Source organism: Canis aureus, chromosome 33 (assembly GCF_053574225.1).
Source record: "Canis aureus isolate CA01 chromosome 33, VMU_Caureus_v.1.0, whole genome shotgun sequence".
Lineage (NCBI taxonomy): Eukaryota > Metazoa > Chordata > Mammalia > Carnivora > Canidae > Canis > Canis aureus.
In genome coordinates this window covers 30,055,088-30,077,093 of record NC_135643.1, presented here as the reverse complement: position 1 = coordinate 30,077,093, position 22,006 = coordinate 30,055,088, and the positions used below count along the sequence as shown (strand labels likewise).

Sequence of the window (22,006 nt, the reverse complement as noted above, 5' to 3'; positions counted from 1 at the left end):
TTCCATTTTTGTCTTTTCAAATACTTCCATCCCTAATCTGTTCTTCACACAGCAGCCAAAATGATTCTCTAAATCATGTAAATCAGATATCACTCCACTACATAAAATCTCCAATGTTTCAAACCTTTTGCACTTGGTATAAAATCTAAGGCTTCTGACTACGGTCCTTCCCTACCTCTTTGATCTCATTGCAATACTCTTTCCATTGCTAACTGAGTTCCAGCCACTCTGAGACTTCATGCTCGCAACACGTCAAAGTTGCTCCTGCTTAAGTCTTTGCCTGTATGCTTCCTCAGCCTGAGATGTTCTCCCCCAGATTTTCCCATGCCTGGTTCTTCTTGTTATTCAAATAGTAACTCAAACATAATTTCTACAGTGAAGGATTTCCTGTTTAGTCTATATCCGAACCCCAGCAATTTCTTCAATTTGTCTTATCTCACAGCAATTGTAACTATTTGAAACTATCTTATCAATTTATTGATTTACTTATTTATTATCTCATTGAATCTGCCCTCCTAACAAATTTCTGACAGCAAGAACTTTATTTTGTTCACTTGGCTTCCTCTTGTATCTTCAGTGCCTAGAGTAGCACTATCACATAGTAGGAACTCAGTAAATTTTTACTGAATGAATAAATAGCAGCTCTAAAGTCTTGTAAGATTAGGTGCTTTGATTCAGTAATTTCACCTAAAGTAATTTCTTCTAAGGAAATAATGAGACAAATGCAGTAAGGTGTGTGCACATGTGTGTGTATGAAGGTTGATTATAACAATCACGCCCAACAATGGTAGACTGCTTGATCATAAAACATTATGATCTTATCGGATGAAGAATATATAGAAAGGTTTTATCTAATGCTATTAAAGGAATTAAAAGTTTCTAAAACAATATCCCTACTGATCATCATCTTTTGTTTGTTTAAATAAGCTATTAGGATGACCAGTTTCTTTACTGGCTTTCCCCCCAAATATATAGCAAGAAATTTGGAAGGACAGACCCCAAGTGTTGCTGTTTACATCTTGATGGTGGGAATATCACTTAGTATTTATTTTCCTCTTTTTGCTTATCTGTACTTTTCTACAATTGGTTATGTCTTTGTTGTTGTTAAAAAAAAAAGCACTATATACATTATTTATAATAGCCAAGATATGGAAAGCAGTGAAAATGTCCATTGATGCTAAATAAAATATGACAGAGAAAGATAAAAGCCACATGATTTCACTCATACGTGGAATTTAAGAAACAAAGCAAATGAACAAAAAGAAGAGAGAGACAAATCAAGAAACAGACTCTTAACTATAGAAAACAAACTGATGGTTACCAGAGAGGAGGTGGTAGGGAAATGGGTGAAATAGGGGATAGGGATTAGTGAGCGCACTTGTGAAGAGCATCCGGTGATTAAAATACAAACTTAAAAAAATAATAATAAAAATTAAAAAGCCTTTTGACTCAAAAAAAAAAAAAAAAGCACCACATAACACTATATCTGGCTTTTCATATAGTCACTAAAATATCTAATTGTAATTTTCATTTTTTAAAAAGATTTACTTATTTATTTGAGAGAGTGTGCAAGGAGAGGAGGAAGGGGCAAAGGGAGAAAGGGAGAGAGGAGGGGAAGTGAACTCCCTGCCTGCCACTAGCTCCATCTTGGCTTCAATCTCATAAGTGTGAGATCATGACCTGAGATGAGACCAAGAATCAGACATTTAACTGACTGAGTCACCCAAGTGCCCTTCATTTTCATTTCTAAACATCAACTTTTTCTTCTGTTTTTCAGGGTTGAAAAACAAATTTTAATTTTTTCTTCCTCAAAAGCCAAATATTGGGATTTTCTACTTCTTAATAAAGGTCATCTCAAATTAATAAGAACAAAGAAAGCCCTTAAAGCTCAGAACCCTCCCACTGGGTTATACTAAGTACAACGTTTAAAGGCATTTCAATTTCATTATAGAAGGGTAGCTAAAGCTAAAGTAAGATATTCCTATTCTAACTAGGATTTCAAAAATAAATGGCTTATTTTTTTAATTCCCCCTCTCCCATGCCCCATAGCCCACAATATCAGAGTTCTCAGTCAGACTTGAAAACACTTTAAAACAAGTCTTTGGCAATCTCCAAATTATTCTTGGTGACTCTGCTATTCCTCTGGCCATAATGCTGAGACCAGAGTGCACATAAAAAGTCACCTTTAAATGGCTTCTTTTAAAATTAACTTGATAGGGCAGCCCTGATGGCATAGTGGTTTAGTGATGCCTGCAGCCTGGGGTGTGATCCTGGAGACCGGGGATCAAGTCCCATGTCGGGCTGTCTGCGTGGAGCCTGCTTCTCTCTCTGCCTGTGTCTCTGCCTCTCTCTCTCTGTGTCTCCCATGAATAAATAAATAAAATATTTTAAAAAATAAAATAAAATTAGCTTGATAATATTAATCTAAAAATCTACAATCTTTGTTTTAGTAGATAGATAAGAATTTAAAAGTATGTCCTAGCTGCGTGTTTTTTTAAAAAAAGATTTTATTATTTATTTGATAGAGCTATTTATATCTATATATCTATATATCTATACACACACACACAGACAGAGCACGCGCACACGCGCTCATGCAGCACACACAAGCAGGGAGCCCAATATGGAGCTTGATCTCGGAATCCTGGAATAATGACCTAAGCCAAAGGCAGACAACTTAATTGACTGAACCACCCAGGCACCCCTAGCTGTGTGTTTAAATCATTATTGTTCACTGACCCTGAATCTAGTGTCCAAAAAACTATTTTAAAATCAGATTAAACAGGGGATCCCTGGGTGGCTGGCTCAGCAGTTTGGTGCCTGCCTTCGGCCCAGGGTGTGTGATCTTGGAGTCCTGGGATCAAGTCCCACATCAGGCTTCCTGGATGGAGCCTGCTTCTCCTCTGTCTGTGTCTCTGCCTCTCTCTCTATGTGTCTCATGAATAAATAAATAAAATCTTTAAAAAATAAAAAAATAAAATCAGATTAAACAAAAATAGATTGCTGCTTTATAATCTTCTTTTATATATATAAAATCTGACTTTGGTTTTCTTTTGCACAAGTCTCTACCAGTTGTTTTTTTTTTTTTTTTAAGATTTTATTTATTCATTCATGAGAGACAGAGAGAGAGAGAGAGAGAGAGAGGCAGAGACATAGGCAGAGGGAGAAAGAAGCAGGCTCCCTGTGAGCCCTATGTGTGACTCAATCCCAGGACTCTGGGATCACGTCCTGAGGCAAAGGCAGATGGTCAACTGCTGAGCCACCCAGGCATCCCAAGTTCCTACCAGTTAAAGAGAGAAAAAAGGTGCTTAATTCTGAACTGTAAAGACTTGTACTCTCAGAACTAAGCCTGGTCTTGGACAGACAACTTCACTTATCTGAGTCTCATTTTTTTCACTTAAGTAATCAAAGGAAGGTAACTATGATAAAAAAGCCAAAATGACAAGGATGTGCAGTAACTGGAACTCTCATATACTGCTAATGGAACATCTGCTTTGGAAAATTGTTTAGCATTAAATGCTGGAAATATGGATACCCCATGACCCAGCAATTCCACTCCTCGATACATACATTTCGTTTAAAAGACATGAACAGAAATATTCACAACAGCACTATTTTTAATAATGCCACACTGGAAGTTTACCCTAATGCCTGTCAACAGAACAAATAAGTAAACTAGTATATTCACAAAATGGAATATATACAACCATGAAAATGAATGAACTACAAGCAGACAGTAAACATAATATTGGGCCTAAGAGCCTAGACAAGAATTTACAGTTATTATTCCACTTATATAAAGTATAAAGACAGGCAATATTAATGTGTGGTATTAGAAGTCAGGACAGTTGCCAACTCTTATCTGGGTGTTAGTAACTAGAAAAGGCATGAGAAAGGGCTCTGGCTATTGATTATGTGTGTTCAATTTTGGAAAGGTATCAAACTGTGTGATGTTGATTTATATATTTGTACATAAATTCAATACAGATTATATTTCAATAAAAAGTTGTAAAAAGATGAAAGGTAGAAGCGAATGATCTCTAATAGTATCAAGTCTAAAGCTTTTGCTTTATGATATTCATTTCTCCCATGATTAATAATCTAGGTTACTTTTTAGTCTGCCTCTGTCCCCTTCATTCAAACTCCTGTGATCTTTGCACGAGAGCTAGAATATAAAAAGGACTGATACTACAGAAGAACAGAATGAAGTTTTTTTTGTTGTTGTTGTTGTTTTTATGATAGTCACACAGAGAGAGAGAGAGAGAGAGAGAGAGAGAGGCAGAGACAGAGGCAGAGGGAGAAGCAGGCTCCATGCACCGGGAGCCCGACATGGGATTCGATCCTGGGTCTCCAGGATCGTGTCCTGGGCCAAAGGCAGACGCCAAACCGCTGCGCCACCCAGGGATCCCAAATGAAGTTATTTTTAAAATCTAGCATAATAAATATTAATTTTTACTTTTATTCTAAGGACAATCTCTTAACTTTTCCAAAATAACCTTCCAAATAAAGTGGAAAAAGAACAATACTTGATCCTATTTCAAGGGTCAGCAAACTTTCTCCATAGGGGGTCGGGTAGTAAGTATTTTAAAGCTTCAAGAGCCACACATCTCTTTTGTAGCTACTCAACTCTACACTGTGGTGCAAAAGCTGACATAGATAATACATAAAAGAATGCATGAGGCTCCATTCCAATAAAAGTTTATTTGTAGAAATGGGCAACAGGTCACATCTGGTCCAAGAACCTTTTCTATGTCCTTGTGGAATACCACTACAGTTTTTTTTTTCTTGCCCAAAAGTTCCTCTAAGTACTAGATCCTTTCTTTGAACTTGGTTTTCCTCACATTAAAATGTAAAAATACATTATGTTTTATGACCCCCAAAAGCAATTTCCCTAGAGCACAAGAGTCAGAAAATAATGACTTAAGAATTGTTTCATCTGGACCAATAAAGCCATAAAGAAACTCTAACAAAATGGAAGGCAGAAATATCTGTTCTAACCAACCATATTTCTCTAGTGCCTCTCTCTCCTAGTTTCTTTCCTCCGTCTGTGCCTTAATTCTAAGATTAAATACCAAAAACATGATTTTCCTATGTCCCCTTAATTTTCATTCTTAGTGTACCATAAGATGAAATTTCTGTAAGGTTAGTCTACTGAGAGCAGTTTTTCATTTTAAGTACAATGTTTTATCATTTCGATTGTTTCCTTATATTTTACTTTCTTAATAAATATAAATATGAGATCCTTACTATTCTGTATTATTAAATTGATATGGCACTTAAGAGGTGACTCCAAAAAAGGTCTTATCAGAATGGGTGGGTCACAGCAATAGTTAATAAGAAATATAACTATTGATCAGCATTTATGTGTGTGGAGACTGTTACCAATTTCAGTTATATGTCATATCATGAGGAAAAAGCCAGCTAAATAATACAGACCTTTAAAAAACTTAACATTGAATTTCCTGATCACAAAATTAATACCTGCACATTGCAAGACTCTGAAAAATAAAAGTACAATGAAGGACAGAAAAAAATCACAGCTAATATCCTGATCCAGATTTAACCTCTTTAAAGATTTGATACTTATATTTCCTTTTATCTCTATTTATACATACACACACACAAACCGGAACTGAATTCTATGATGTTTGACCTAGGCTTACTGGTGTTTGCACCTGTGATCCGTTTGAATCACCAGGGATTTGTTAGAATTGATAGTAGTTTCATAATTTTAGAAATGTAAAGTTTTTACACATACTTGAGCATACGGCTGGAATCCAGAATACATTGGGCTACTGGGTGGTACTCCAGAATTAAGTGGTGCTGTAGCATTCTGATAACCAGGCTGAAGAGTTGGATAACCATACCCAAAAGGCTTAGCCATTTTTGAAGGCTGAGGAGCAGAAGGAGCTGGAACTGGAGCCGGGTCAGGTTCAGGAGCGGGATCAGGAGCAGGACTGCTTGCTGATGAGGAAAGCATATCTAACCAAAGGAAAAACATGGTGTTAACACTGAAAATCAGGACTCTATATATAAAGACTTGGCTCCTCGGCAAGCCATAATCTTTGGCATTTTCCTTTTTTACACTTTTTATTATGAGATATTACAAACATCCACAAAAGTAGAGAGAAGAGAATCATGAACTCTTCACCCCTTTACTCAGTTAGAAGTATGTATTTTTTGCAGAGGCAAAACTGCCAGAGTATGAAGACAGTGTACAGAATAGTGTCCTGCTCCTAAAACAATGTCTGGTATGTAATAGATCCCAAATAAAATACAATGAATAAAGGTTCTTCCTGTATTTAAATTTAAAACAAAAACTAAAATTTGATTAAAATGGAGAAAAAACTATAAAATTTAATCCTCAAGCACAAAAATAACAAGAAACCCTAAAAATTACTCTACTACACATACCATTAACATGTTGCCATACTGTTACTCTTAAAGTCAAATCTGTGTAACATATATGAATTCCAATCTACTTTTCATATAAAAATTACATTCTTTAAGAGCAACCAGACTCTGAAGAAAATATGCTCTTAAAAGCATCTGACTTAATAAAATTTATTTTTTAAGGATTCTTCAAGAATTCTTTCTACTGACAATATCTACTGGCTCTCATTTTGGAGATATGTTCCCAGACATTCCTTTGTCTATCATCTTGTGCTACTTAGGCAAGGGCTGGCTGGCTTGCTGGCTTTCTGGTAACCTCCCAGATTTCTTTTTTTTAATTTTTTTTAATTTTTATTTATTTATGATAGTCACAGAGAGAGAGAGAGAGAGAGAGGCAGAGACATAGGCAGAGGGAGAAGCAGGCTCCATGCACGGGGAGCCTGACGTGGGATTCGATCCCGGGTCTCCAGGATCGCGCCCTGGGCCAAAGGCAGGCGCCAAACCGCTGCGCCACCCAGGGATCCCACCTCCCAGATTTCTTACTAGGACAAGAGCTTCAATGCAGTGTCATATCCTGCTTATCATTCCTCACAGTGATGGGAATGTAAGGAGAAAAAAGGTCTCTTAACATGGTAACAGTCATCAGCATAAGATATAAAAAGCTAGAGTCATACACATGAAGGTCTAAAGCTTCTCTGCTTCCTTAGGAAAGGGACAACATACCATACATACATTTCTATAGTCCTAAGATATATATATATTTTAAAGATTTTCTTTATTTACTCATGAGCAATACAGAGAGAGAAAGAGGCAGAGACACAGGCAGACAGAGAAGCAGGCTCCATGTAGGGAGCCCGATGTGGGACTCGATCCTGGGTCTCCAGGATCACACCCTGGGGGCTGCAGGCAGCGCTAAACCTCTGTGCCACCGGGGCTGCTCTATAGTCCTAAAATCTATCCTAAACCCTGACACATAGTACTTTCAATTCATTTAATCTTACTGCTATAGATGTTCAAATCTTTAATTTTGGTACAGTATAAATAGCTAGAAAACTTGCCCAAGGTCACTCACTTAGTATAAAAGCACAGTTCATAATAAGGCTAAGATTTGTTGATGAAATGAATACGGACAAACAATGTAAGGTCAAACTCCAAAGCCATGATCTTTGGATCCTACATTCAGCATTTTGCTTCAGGTTAATTTGCTGTTGTTGTTTAGGTTAATTTGAAGCTCACGAAATACTATATAGTTATAGTAAATTCATAGTTTAAAATTTTTTTTAAAAAAAATCCAGTATAGTTAACATACAGTGTTATATTGGTTTCAGGAGTATAATATAGTGATTCCACATGTAGTATTCACCTTTTAGTGAACAAATTAACTCTTCTAAAGTATTTTTATAATAGTGATTGCTTTTGGAATGGTCCACATTTCTTACACACATACACGCATCCCTAGGGGGAAAAAAAATCCTTAACCATAAAAGGTTGAGTAGCTTATCGAAGTATTCTTGAAATATTAAAAGGGGATTCTATACTAAGCTGAGAAGATGAAAGTTTCTACCAATTCATAGGATAGTGATAGCCAGATAGTATGTTAAGTGCAGCATACTCCAACTTCAATTAAGCTCCATCCTGGATTATTACCAAAGTGGTAAGAAATAAAGAAAAGGGCAAAATTACTTGTTCTGTTAGTCCTAAAGTTTCAAATCATTAGAAAAAGTGAGAAGGCGAGCAGACTGTCAGGTTATCTGATAAGAGACAGACAAAAAAGGGAAATCCCATTAAACTGGGATATTATAGTGAAATGACTACTAATTATAAAACTTACCAAAATTTACCCCTAAATTGGTTAATCTATTTGCCTGGTGAGGCAGCCAGGAGCCATAGGGGGGAGTAAAGAGTCAAAGACTATTTATATTCAGAGGCTAGTTGGAAGGAATTGAAGGACCAAAACATGAGAACAGAAATATAAAATTTACTTAAGAAGTTATCAGCATAAAAAGAAGGGAAAGAGGAGAATTATTTACTATTAAAAATCTTTTGGAAGGAGGAAAAAGATAAAGAGCATGATACAAAAACAAAATAATAAATTTCCTTAGGCCTCCCAGAAACGACATTTGTAGTTGTTATATGACAATTAAAACTATTATAAAGTAAGGCTGAGAAATACCAGAAAATGTCCCCTTTTTCTGTTAAAAATACAGCCTTAAAAAAAATAAATAAAAATAAAAATAAAAATACAGCCTTAATTATGTATAATGTATATTGATATTTGGAAAAAATTGATGATCAGTAATTTTTCAAGTAAGCACCAAATAAGCACAAAACAAATTACCTGGGTAGCTGCCTCCTTCCAAGGCATCATAACTGTTGGGCATTGGAGAAGCACTGCTCGTGGTAGAAGAGCTATCAACACCTGAAAGGAAAAACCAAAATATCTACTAAGTTTAAAATAATAATGTATCTTAGAGCAGCTTTTGGCAATTTTGAAAAAGATGTTTTGCTAAACTAGGAAAATTCTTGACTCTAGTAAAAACTAAAAGTGACTGATGTTTAATGACCTTTAAAAACCATATATAAATTTCAATAAATAAGGGTGGAGAGAACATGGAGCTGACAAATGGAATAAATTTAATCAAACACATGTGAAGGTGTCTTAGAGAACAGGTATCAAACTTTTAAAAGTAGTCAAACACACAAAAATAAATGTTAGATTGATGGAAATGTTACTAGAATAACACCTCCAAAGGTCCCATCTACCAAGTCTCAAGCCATTAAGTACATTTAATCAATATTAAGATATTTTAAGATAATGAAATTTTAGACTTTTATAAGGCAGCATGGCTGTATGAAACCATCTTAAAAGAGGAGTCTCTAGCTTGAGCTGCTAGAGCAGCTCACCATTTCTATGTCTCAGTTTATACATCTCCAGACTGGAGATTAAATGGTATTTATTGTTAATCAAGTAATATAAATGAAGTATTAGATTTTAAGAATTTTTATTATGTTTGTTCATTCAAAACCTATAAGATTAACAGGAATCATCAGTGGCAATTTATGAAGAAATTTAGTGATATGTCACATGGATAGAATATACAATATATTTCTTTCATTCATCTACTCACTCAATATTTTATTGAGAACCTACAGTTATCCTACATTGACATGGTAGAGTATATACCAATGAATGAAAGGATAATCGACATGGTCCCTCTCTTGCATTAGCGATCTTGGTCTCTTTCATTATGACACAAAATTCTGTGCACAGAGGTGATCCTTAGCTCTTACTACTAATATTATAACTGGGGTTTAGGTTAATTTTCAACTGTGATATAAAAAGAACAGGTATAGGGATCCCTGGGTGGCGCAGCGGTTTGGCGCCTGCCTTTGGCCCAGGGCGCGATCCTGGAGACCCAGGATCGAATCCCACATCGGGCTCCCGGTGCATGGAGCCTGCTTCTCCCTCTGCCTGTGTCTCTGCCTCTCTCTCTCTCTCTCTGTGACTATCATAAATAAATAAAAATTAAAAAAAAAAAAAAAGAACAGGTATGGATAATTATCTTTCACTGAATAATTTTGGATAACCATGAAAATTAGGTATACTGGACTCAGGGCATAAATGTTAAAGCTTTTTGCAAAGGAACATTTTATTATCAGCAAAAAAACATGAAACTACAAAAGACTGCAGTTACTTTAGGCTGTTCTTTACCTGCTATATAACTTTGGGTAAGTGACAATCCTCAATACTAACTAATACTCTGTTCTGCAAAATGAGAATGATTTAAAAAATGCCCTACATGTATGCTTCTTACTGTTCTCATGTAGCTTAAATGAGATGGTGAATAAGAAGCAACTTAGAAAATATGAGGGCTATAAAATAAGTAATAGGTAGAAGACACTAATGTTTACTAGGTGCTTTCTTTGAGATAAACACAAAATTGTTGCATATCTATGTCATTATTAATTTTAGAAGGGGAAGTAATGGCTCTTCCTTTTTGTTCCTTGTGTTCGTAAAAATACAATTAAAGAAAAATGCTGATATATAAAGTCAAAAGTCTTGAAGTAAAGCATTAAAAAACAATATACCAATACCCAAAGCAAGATTCAGTGCAATCTCTATCAAAATGTCAACAGCATTTTTCACAGAACTGAACAAATAATCCTAAAATTTCTATGGAACCACAGAAGATATCAAATAGCCAAAACAATCTTAAGAAAGATGAACAATCTTAACAAAGAAAATCACAATCCCAGATTTTAAAATATATTTTACAAAGCGATAGTAATCAAAATAGTATGGTGTTGGCACAGAAACCAACATATAGATGAATAGAACTAGGTAGAAAGCCCAGAAATAAACCCATGCTTACAGGACCAATTAATCCATAACAAAAAAAGGAAGAATATACAATGGAAGAAAAAACTTTTAATAAATCATGTTGGGAAAACTGGACAGTTACATGCAAAAGAAAGAAACTGGACCACTTTCTTGCACCATACAGAAAAATAAACCCAAAATGCATTAAAGATCTAAATGTGAAACTTGAAACCATCAAACTTCTAAAAGAAAATACAAGCAGTAATCTCTCAGACGTGGCCTTAGCAATATATTTACGGATATGTCTCCTCAGGCAAGGGAAAAATAAGCAAAAATAAACTACTGGGACTCTACCAAAATAAAAAGCTTTTACACAGCAAAGGAAACCATCAATAAAACGAAAAGGCAACCCACTGAATGGGAGATGGTATATGCAAATCATGTATCTGATAAAGGGTTAATACTGAAAATATATAAAGAACTCATAAATACTCAACATCAAACAGTCTGATTTAAAAAATGGGCAGAGGTCTTGAATAGAACTTTCCAAAGAAGATATACAGATGGCCAACAGACACATGAAAAGATGCTCAACATCACTCATCATCAGAGAAATCCAAATCAAAATCACAATGAGAGACCACCATACCAGTCAGAATGGCCAGCTAGTATCAAAAAGACAAGAAATAACTAATGTTGGTTATAATGAGAAGGAAAGGTAACCCTCATGCACTGTTGGTGGGAATGTAAATTGGTATAGCCACTATGGAAAACAGTATGGAATTTCCTCAAAAAATGAAAAAGAACCCACAAAAAAACCACACAATCCAGAAATTCCACTACTGGGTATTTACCCCCCCTCCCAAACCAAAACACTAATTTGAGAAGATATATGCACCCCTATGTGCATTCCGCATTATTTATAATAGTCAAGGTATAGAAGCAACCCAAATGTCCACTAATAGATGAATGGATAAAAAAGATGTCTCTCTCTCTCTCACACACAGACACACACAGACACACACAGACACACACACACACAGAGCAATATTACTCAGCCATAAAAAAGAATGACATCTTGCCATGTGCTACAACACAGATGGATTTATTATGCTACGCAAAATAAGTCAAGAGAAAGATAAATACCATTATTTCACTTATATATGGAATCTGAAAAACAAAACAAATGAATAAACAAAAAACCCAGACTTTCAACTATACCGAACAGACTGGTAGTTGCCAGAGGGGAAGCAGGTAGGGTAAAATCGGTGAAGGGGATTAAGAGGTACAAACTTCCAGTTATAAAATAAATCAGGCATGGAGATGAAATCACAGCACAGGGAATATAGTTGATAATAATGTAATAACACCATATGGTAACACATGGTGACTGCACTTATTGTGGTAAGCACTGAGTGATGTACAGAACTGTCAAATCACTATGCTGCATACCTGAAATGAATATAACACTGTATATTAACAATACTTTAATAATAAAATAAAATCTTTGTTTACTAAGTCTCCCCCCAAAAATACACCAAAACTTAAATACTCATCAACAGATGAATGGATAAACAAAATGTGATATATCGATATAATGGGATATTATTCAGCTATCTAAGGGAATGAAGTACTGATACATGCTACAAAGTGAATGATCCTTGAAAACACGCTAAGTGAAAGAAGCCAGACACAAAGGTCATAATTAGGATTCTATTAATATGAAATATCCAGAATGGGTTAAGTCTACAGAAACAGAAAGTAGATTGGTGGTTAAAAGGGGCTGAGAGGAGGAGAAAATGGGAAGTTAATTGCCTAATGAAAATAGAGTTTCCTTTTCAGATGATGAAAATGTTTAGTTCTACCTAGTACGGTACTTTCTCAAAGTCAGAACTAGATAGAAGTGGTGACTGCACAACAAACAAAATGACAGAACCAGACAAAGGCAGTGGTTATACTATTAGAGGACACTGAATTAATTATATACTTTAAAATGGTTAATTTCATGTTATGCGATTTTTTACCTCAAAACCATATGTTAAGACAACATGAACAGGGAAAGAATATTCTTTTCAACAAGATAGCCATGTGACATAGAATAAAGTTAGACCCCTTCCTTACACCCTATCCTAAGACTAATTCAAATGGGTCACAGACCTAAATATAAGCAAAATCTTACAATACAGGAGTAAGTCTTCATGACCTTGGACTGGCAAAGGTTTCTTAAATATGACATCAAAGACACAAGCAACAAGAAAAAAATGATTTTATCAAAATAAAAAACTTTTATGCTCCAAAATATAACATCAAGAAAGAAAAGAGAAACCCACAAAATGGAAAAATATATTTGTAAATCATATATCTGATAAGGGTCCAGTATCCAGAATATAAAAAGAATTCTTACAACTCAACAATAAAAAGACAACCAAATTAAAAATGGATGGGTAAAGAACTTAAAGATATTTCTACAAAGAAGATAAACAAATAACCAATAAATACATGAAATGATGCTCAACATCATCAAGCCACTAAGGAAATGAGAATCAGAATCAGGAAATGAGATGACACTTCATATCCACCAGGGTGGCTATAATTGAAAAGACGGATAATACCAAGTTTTAGCAGGAGTATGGAGAAATCAGAAACTTCATGAGACTGTAAAAGGGTGCAGTCATGTTGGAAAACATTCTGACGGTTTCTCAAAAGGTTCAACAGAGTTACCTAATAACGTGGCAATTCCACTCAAGAGAAATTAGAACATAAACCTCCACAAAGAACTGTACATGAATGTTCATAGCGGCATTATTCATATGCCCAAAAAGTGGAAACAACCTAAATATCCATCAACTCATGAATGAATAAATAAGATGTGATATATCTACACAAACTGAACATTATTCAGCAATAAAAAAGAACTTAGTACTGATGCATGCCACGTGGATGAACCCTGACAACATTATGCTAAGAGAAAGAAGCCAGTCACAAAAAGCCACATATTATATGATCTATTTATACTTAATACTCAAACAGATAAGTCTAAAGGCAAAAAGTAGATTAGTGGTTGCCTAGATCTGTGTATATGTATGGGTGGAGGAGGGCAAAAAGGAGGAAGTAACTGCTAAAAGGTATAAAGTTTCTACTTGGGGGTAATAAAGATGTTTTGGTATTACATAGCAATGGTTGCAGAACTTTGTTAATATGCTAAAAACTGCCGAGTAAATGGTATGGTATTTCAATAAAACTATTATTTAAAAAAATACAGAGCATTCTCTGATTAAGAAAAACTTAATTCTTTAAGAATTTATTTGAGACAGAGAGAGAAAGAGAACACGGGCAGGGGGAATCCCAGGGCAGAGAGAGAGGAAGAGTGAGAAGCAGACTCCCCACTGAGCAGGGAGCCTGACATGGGGATCAATCCCAGGAGCCTGGGATCATGACCTAGGCTGAAGGCAGCCACCTAATAGACTGAGCCACCCGGGCATCCCAAGAAGAACTTTTAATCATTAATATCAAGAAATAATTATTCTTGAAAAAATTAAAGAGAAGATTGCTTACACATATCAACTTATTTTAAAGATTTAAAGCATTAGTCTTGTAAAAATACTGTTTTCAGGAGCCTGGGTGACTCAGTAAGTTGAGTATCTGATTCTTGATTTCAAGAATCAGGTCATGATCACAGGGTCCTGGAATCCAGCCCTATGCTGAGATCCATGCTCAGTGAAAAGTGCTGAAGATTCTCTCTCACTCTCCCTCTCTGCTGCTGTTCCCCTACCCCTAAAATGAATAAAATTTTTAGAAAAGAAATAATCTGTTTTATTTTTTTAAATGTATTTTATTTATTTATTCATGAGAGACACACAAAGAGAGGCAGAGACATAGGCAGAGGGAAAAGCAGGCTCCCCGCAGGGAGCCTGATGTGGGATTTGATCCCAGGACTCCGAGATCATGCCCTGAGCCAAAGGCAGACACCCAACCACTAAGCCACCCAGGTGCCCCAATCTGTTTTATTTGTTTAATAATTTGAAACCTGCTAGCTTTTTCTAAAATTCACTTTTGGAAGAAAAGAACCAATATAAATCTCTATTTTCAACTTGTTAAAAATAGCAAAGCAATGATAAAAGTTTTAAATCCAGATGAACCACTGAACCAAACATCTCAAGCTTTGCTAAAACTTATTGTTTAATTTTAATTAAGTCATGCCATCACTGTCAAGACAAGTGGTATTTTTTAAGAGGTAGTACATTATATAAGTTAATATTCTGACCATATTTTAAAACACCTTCACTACTCCCCTACCATCTTACAGAATAAAGTCTAAATGTCTTTGTAGCATAAGGAACTTCAAAATGTGGCTTCCACTTCCCCTCTTCATCTCTATTTCTCTCCTATTCCTATACCATTTTCTCTCTTTTATCTTATGATGCAATCACACTGATCTCATTCCTCACCTAACATACCACCTTTTGTTGCATTTATGCACTATAAATATTGGTTCATTAGCTTAGATTCTGTTCTTTCACATGGCAAACTCCTAATCATCCTTCAAATGTCAAATCCTCCATAAAATCTTTCTGATATACCCATGGAAAATCATTTCCTCCCCTATGTCAGGACATTTTCTCATCTCTTAATTAATGTACTTTTCAAGATATATTGTAATCACATGAAGTGCCCTACCATATTATGAGTATACAGAGGAAGCTATGCTACTGCATTAATCTCTGGAACCATGATACCAAGCAAAATATTGCTTTCTGTGTACAAGTTCGCTTTAATTAAATGAATAGCATTGGGACTTGCCCTCATTCTTAAACCTTAGATAGGTCCAGTTAGCAAGTACTTATAAAGCACATAATCTATATTCTTGATTAAATACTATAGATTTGCCATGGCTAGAGGAAAAAAGAAAGCATTTTCAAATGTTTAGTTAATTAGATTTGGGGCTAGCCTAGACATCTAATTACTACTTAAAAACTATTTCTATTTGAAAGTACCTTTGAATTCTAACTCCAGGTGCTGGAACCAAATCTCCTTCCACTGTTGCCCTAATGCTCTGCCCCATCTCACTATACAGAAAGTTGGGAGTTCCCAGCTATAGAAATCTTATATATATATGGCACGTTTATAAGGTAAATGTTCAGGTAACAGGTGACATATTTTCTTTTTAATGTATATGAAAACTGAAAACCCTCAAATACTTTTCTTGTGGCGTGGGCCCTTTTACATCCTTCAGAGACCCAGGACATGTGGTCAATTTGTAAAATTTAACAAATATATTACACGTGTATTAAATTAAGCTGAAGGATATCTACTTGTTAAAATAATATAATACGACATCAATTGAAGGGAAAGACAGATTTGAACCCTTCTAAGGATTCTTTTACAAGGGATGGGGGGAAGGGGAGATACTGGTCAAAGAGTACAATCTTCTAGTTGTAAGATGAGTATGTTTGAGATATCTAATGTATAGCATAGTATTAGAGTTAATAATACTGTACTATATACTTGGATTAAAAGAATTCCCATGAGTGGCTCAGTTGGCTAAGTATCTGCCTTCAGCTCAGGTCATGATGCCGGGGTCCTACGATTGAGTCCTGCATCAGGCTCCCTACTCAGCCTGCTTCTCCCTCGTCTGCTTAAAAAAAACAAACAACAACAACAAAAAAAAAACCAAAAAAACCCACAGTGATTTCTCTTTGGAACTTAGACCTAAGCAGGTTCATACTGTCTTATTATCTATAGAAGTCGACTTGACTTGTTCTGTGTCAAAATACATTATCTTTTAAAATACCCCAGGCAACCCATAAACGTGTATCTCTGATGTAGTACCTGACACTAGTTAGTTACTATGAGCCTGTGTGAAAGTCAAACAAAAACTGACTACAATCTTAAAATTCACTATGAAAAATCAAATTTTATTCCACTAGCACTTACAAAAGATAGCACCAAGCTGTCACATTCCCAGTGCCATGTGAGAAAGCTACCTGTTGTCCCTCTTGCCTCGTCCCAACCTGAAAATTCCCTAGGGAAAAAGTGATTGAGAGTTTGTACAGCAGGAACAGAACATTAATTCAAAGTGTTTTCCAGGAACAGGGCTGATCACAGCCTGAAGTCTGAATTAGTTGTTTGTTTTTCCTCCCTCTCACATGATTTCACATCTCAATTCTTATTTCACTGCTTCTTTCCTTTCTCTCCCACTTTCATGTTAGTATTCCTTACTGTAATAAGAATGACAGTATTTGTCTGCAGTATGAGACCTAAAACTAATAGAGGGTCCACTCTAGCACCAACAACTGAAGGAGTGAGTACCCATGACTGAATAAACCCAGAGACAGCTTGCTACTTACTCAAGTTTCCTTTAATTTTAAGTTTATTCTCCAACAATTCCAAATTTTTAGTAGCTTCTAATAAAATATAAGACTATCCCTAGTACAAAATCTATACCATAACAATAAAGAGGAATATTAATTTCTGAATCTGCTCATTAATATTTCATTATTATTCAATAAATTTTATCAAAATCGGAACAATTCCACATAAACTAAACACACAAAAGTCTCATGAATATGGGGAATGAATACCACTGAAATGCTTAAAAAGTAGAGCACTCTAAATCTCTACTTTATATAAATACTTGTATGTCGTCTCCACAATAATTTGAGCCCCTTTTACCTCTCTAGACATGAAAAAATTATTGTAACTGAGCAGGGTTTTAAAAAATAAAATAAAATTCATTTAAAAGCTACATTTTCTTTCTCATTTAAAACATGTCTTTAATTTGCAATCAACAAACATATGATTTTTTTTTAAACAAACCATGAATTGAGAACACAGGATTCTAGTAAAAATGTCCATGGTATAGTCTTAACATTTTGCTGCATAATAAAAAACGGCAGGAGGAAGACAGTCTGTCAGTAATACAGCAGTGATGACTGCCACATGCCAGTAGTGGTTAGTTCCCTCCTGCTGCAGTACTTTGTGTTCTCAGTAGGAGATAGAGATTCCTTCCTTTTCACACCTTTATGCAAAGAGACAGTTTGAATCTCCTCCACTCTGCTCCTTAGTAGTTGCAGGACCAGAGACGAACCGGTACTTAACTTGTTCAGATCAAAGTCAACTCATCTGTAAAATGGAGCCAATTATCTCTGGCTTACAGGACTGTTGAGAAGAATAAACTGCAATAAGAATATAATCTCAATGTTAATGACTGGTATATCTTTTTGAGTGCTTACCATTTGCCAGATACTGTTCTAATCTCTTTAGAAAGAATACCTTCAATACTCAAAATAATTATATGTAATTGTTACTGTTATTATTCCCATTTTACAGATGAGTAAATTGAGACTCAATGTGTTTAAGAAACTTGTCACAAAGCTGTTAAGTGTCAAAGTCAGGATTTGAATCTAGAAAAATTGACCCAAAAACCCAGGGAGACACATTAGCTCTTTAGTGCTATGACCGACGCACAGTAAGTGCTCAAAAATGTTAAGTATTATTAAAATTATTAAAATCTAAATGCCACTGAGCTAAGAACTTAGAAATTTTCCTGGTGCAGCCACTCTGGAAAACAGTATGGAAGTTCCTCAAAAAATTAAAATTAGAACCACCCTACGACCCAACAATTACACTATTAGGTAGTGTATCCAAAGAATATAAAAATACTAACTTAAAGGGGCACATCCATCCCGATGTTTAAACTATGTATTTTTTAAAGATTTTTATTTATTTATTCATAGAGACAGAGAGAGAGAGAGAGAGAGAGAGACAGAGAGGCAGAGACACAGGCAGAGGGAGAAGCAGGCTCTACGCAGGGAGCCCGACGTGGGTCTCAATCTCGGGCCTGCAGGATCACACCCCAGGCTGCAGGCAGCGCTAAACCACTGCGCCACAGGGGCTGCCCCATCCCGATGTTTATAGCAGCATTATCTACTATAGCCAAATTATGGAAACAACCCAAGTGTCCATCGACTGATGAATGGATAAAGAAGAGGTGGTATAAACACACACACACACACACACACACTGGATTATTACTTAGCCAACAAAAATAATGAAATCTTGCCATTTGCAAGGACATGGAAAGAGCTAGAGAGTACAGTGCTAAATAAAGTAAGTCAGAGAAAGACAAATAATGTTATGATTTCATTCATATGTAAAATTTAAGAAATAAAAAAGCAAAGGGAAAAAAAGAGTGTGAGAGGCAAACTGAGAAACAGACTCTTAACCACGGAGAACAACTGATGATTACCAGACGGGACGTGAGTGGGGAGTCGGTGAAACAGGTGATGGGGATTAAGGAGGGCAGTTGTGCTAGCCCGGGGTACTGTATGGAAGTGTTGAATCACTATATTGTAGATGAATTTTTTTTTAATTTTTTTATTTATTTATGATAGTCACACAGAGAGAGAGAGAGGCAGAGACACAGGCAGAGGGAGAAGCAGGCTCCATGCACCGGGAGCCTGACGTGGGATTCGATCCCGGGTCTCCAGGATTGCGCCCTGGGCCAAAGGCAGGCGCCAAACTGCTGCGCCACCCAGGGATCCCCTGAATCACTATATTGTGCACCTGAAACTAATATTTCACCAGAGTTTAGAGAAAACCTTAAAAAAAAAAAAAACTCAGAAATTTTTAATCAGTAATATATTCAAGAAAAAAGTAATTAAGCAAGACAAGGTAAGAGGAGAAAAACCATGAATGCTTAATCTTTTGATTTCCCAATTTTTTTTTTCCCCATCTAAGGAAACAGTTTTCAACAATTATACCTAATTCCAAGCAGAATAAGTCAGAGTGATTTAGTTAACAATACTGGAATTAAAAAGAAAAATAGCAAAAAAAAAAAAAAAAATGAGAGCAAATTAGGCTGACAAATAACACACAAAATAATATATTATTGAAATGTATAAAAATAAGGATCATGAGAGGATCTGAATAATATATACATTAAGTAATAATAATTCAAGGTCTAGAACAATGATCCATTAATAGCAAAAACCACACACTAAAATCAGACCTTGGTTTCTAAAATACCGTTGTCCACTAAAGGAAATAGGACTCCTTCGAGAAATGGCTTAGTCCATGGCTGCAGCAGTGTAAGATGAGCTAGGAATATCTTACTAAGGCCTCAATGTGCTTAAAGTAAGTGCTTAAAGATTCATGGGAACATTTTTAAAAGACAGTTTGAAGGAGCTGGCACTGACCAAGTCTCACACAAGTTGCTATCAAAATAACGACTATAATGGATTATTACAAAGTGAATAAAATAAGAATCCATGAGCCAATATGAACCCAAAGAAGTCAACAAGGGAGAAGAAAAAGATCTCCTTTATACTAAAACCTTGATTCATAAATATAGAAGGAATGTTGGAATTAAAAAATCATTAATGAATGCTGAAAACAGAATGACCGTTTAAGAACAGAACATCTACAGGCTATCAAAATAATCTCCCCACAAATTACTTATTAATTTCAAGGGGAAAAGTAGTAACTTTACAGTGGAGAAACTTGGCCGACACCATTTTAATCAAGTGATCAAAGTTAATATCATCAATATGGGAACAAATCGACATCATGTGCCTTGGACAGGGCGCACTAAGAACAGAACATTACTTTAGTGCCAATTCTGCCAAAAACACATGATCTGAATCTAATCACAAGGCTACATCAGATAAACCCAAACTGAGTTACATTCTAAAAAACAACTGGCCTATATTCTTCAAAAATGTCAGTCAAGAAAAAGAAAGAAAGGGTAAAGGATTATCTCAGATGGAAGAAATCTATATAGATATGGCCACAAATATTAATGGATGATCCTTGAATTAGATCCTGGACCATGAAAACAGCTATAAAAGACCTTACTGAGACAACTCTCGAGATCTGACTATGGACTATATAGCAGATATTATTACATCAGTGTTTAACATACTGTACTGTGGTTATGTTACGTAAGACATTGTTCTTATAATGAGGAAATACATACTAAAGTACAGAGGGGTAAAGGTACATAACTCTAACTTATTTTCAAATGATGTAGAAAAAATGTATAATTATAAAGCAAGTGGGGCAAAAATGGTTTATATAAGTGTACATCGGAGTTTCTTTTACTCTTCTTACAACTTTTCTGTAAGACTGCAATCATATAAAATTTAAAAATTACAAAAAATCCAAAAAGATAGATGGGTATATATGTATTTCAAGTAAAAAAAAATTACTCCCCATCTGTAACCCTCTATTTTTACCCCTCCTCAAATCATGTATAATGATTTGAATATTTTTAAAATACATAAGAAATAAACTGTGTTTAAACATATTATTTATAGAGCCAATCCTTCTATTCAGTAATAAATATGACAAAGGGAGAACCATAGTTATATGTAACTTGAAAGCTCAGAACTTACTGGTTGTCTTAAACTATTAGAATTAATGAAGGAACTGAACTGCTCAATGTTCAGCCATGTTCTACCCAGCAAAGCCAGAAGAAGATATTAAACAGGCTGCAACACATAATCACAAGCACAACTTCTTCACTTAGCAAGAAGTGGACTACTACTTCAAGAAGCAGGACAGTAACTACAAATTTTGGGCCTTTAGATATATGACAAGAAGGGCCAAAAAGAACCTCAAAGAAACATTACCAATTTCTCTTTCACTATTATAAAATCCATGTGGTTCATTCTGATTAAAGTAGCATGCAAAGCAGAAAATGAAACATTATTCCTAAAAGGGTGCTAAAGCAAGCATAAGCCAAAAGCTTCAGTTAGGACTCATTCTTTGGCATGTGTGACATGAGAGGAAATGCATTTCTGAAAGAAGCACTCTGACATCATGAAAGATGCGTTGTTACTTACAAAATGGTAAAAGATGTCCAAAGGAGGAAAAATAAAACAAACAAGCAAAACACCTCATTTCAAGTGACCCAAACTTCTATAACCCATATCAAGCAAGTTCATTGAGCTAAATCTGCAGACACTTTTTTTTTTTTTTTTTTAAGGCTAATAGACTGTGGACATAAAAGAAAATTTGAGTAGGAAAAGATCAAGAACTGGTGTAAAGCTAAAGCAGACCTGCTTCCTCATCCTCCTCCTCCTCTTCCTCATCATCGGAAGTTGATGACAAGGGAGTTGGTGCGGAGCTAGCTTGATTATTAACATAGTCACCATACTGCATGCCTGTAAAGTGGAAAGCACAAACACAAGAGTCAAACCAACAGGAAAGATGAGAAATAAAACTTTGACATTGCATTAAAAGTGAGAAAGAACTCTGACATTCTAAAGAACATCCCAGCATGCATTTTAA

The 22,006-nt window shown here is 35.4% G+C and overlaps 1 protein-coding gene across 2 annotated transcripts in view; it reads right to left on the bottom strand.

Annotated features, from left to right (window-relative positions):
- Window positions 1-22,006, bottom strand: part of SEC24B (SEC24 homolog B, COPII component) — a 94,544-nt gene that overhangs the window by 31,046 nt on the left and 41,492 nt on the right. Inside the window, exons 4-6 of one of the 2 annotated variants that reach the window (XM_077882266.1) lie at window positions 21,775-21,879; window positions 8,732-8,812; window positions 5,759-5,982 (exon numbers count right to left, since the gene is read on the bottom strand). In XM_077882266.1, the coding sequence (XP_077738392.1) occupies window positions 5,759-5,982; window positions 8,732-8,812; window positions 21,775-21,879 (410 nt within the window). The remainder of the gene's footprint in view (window positions 1-5,758; window positions 5,983-8,731; window positions 8,813-21,774; window positions 21,880-22,006) is intronic. The other variant, XM_077882267.1, reaches the window with a different exon arrangement.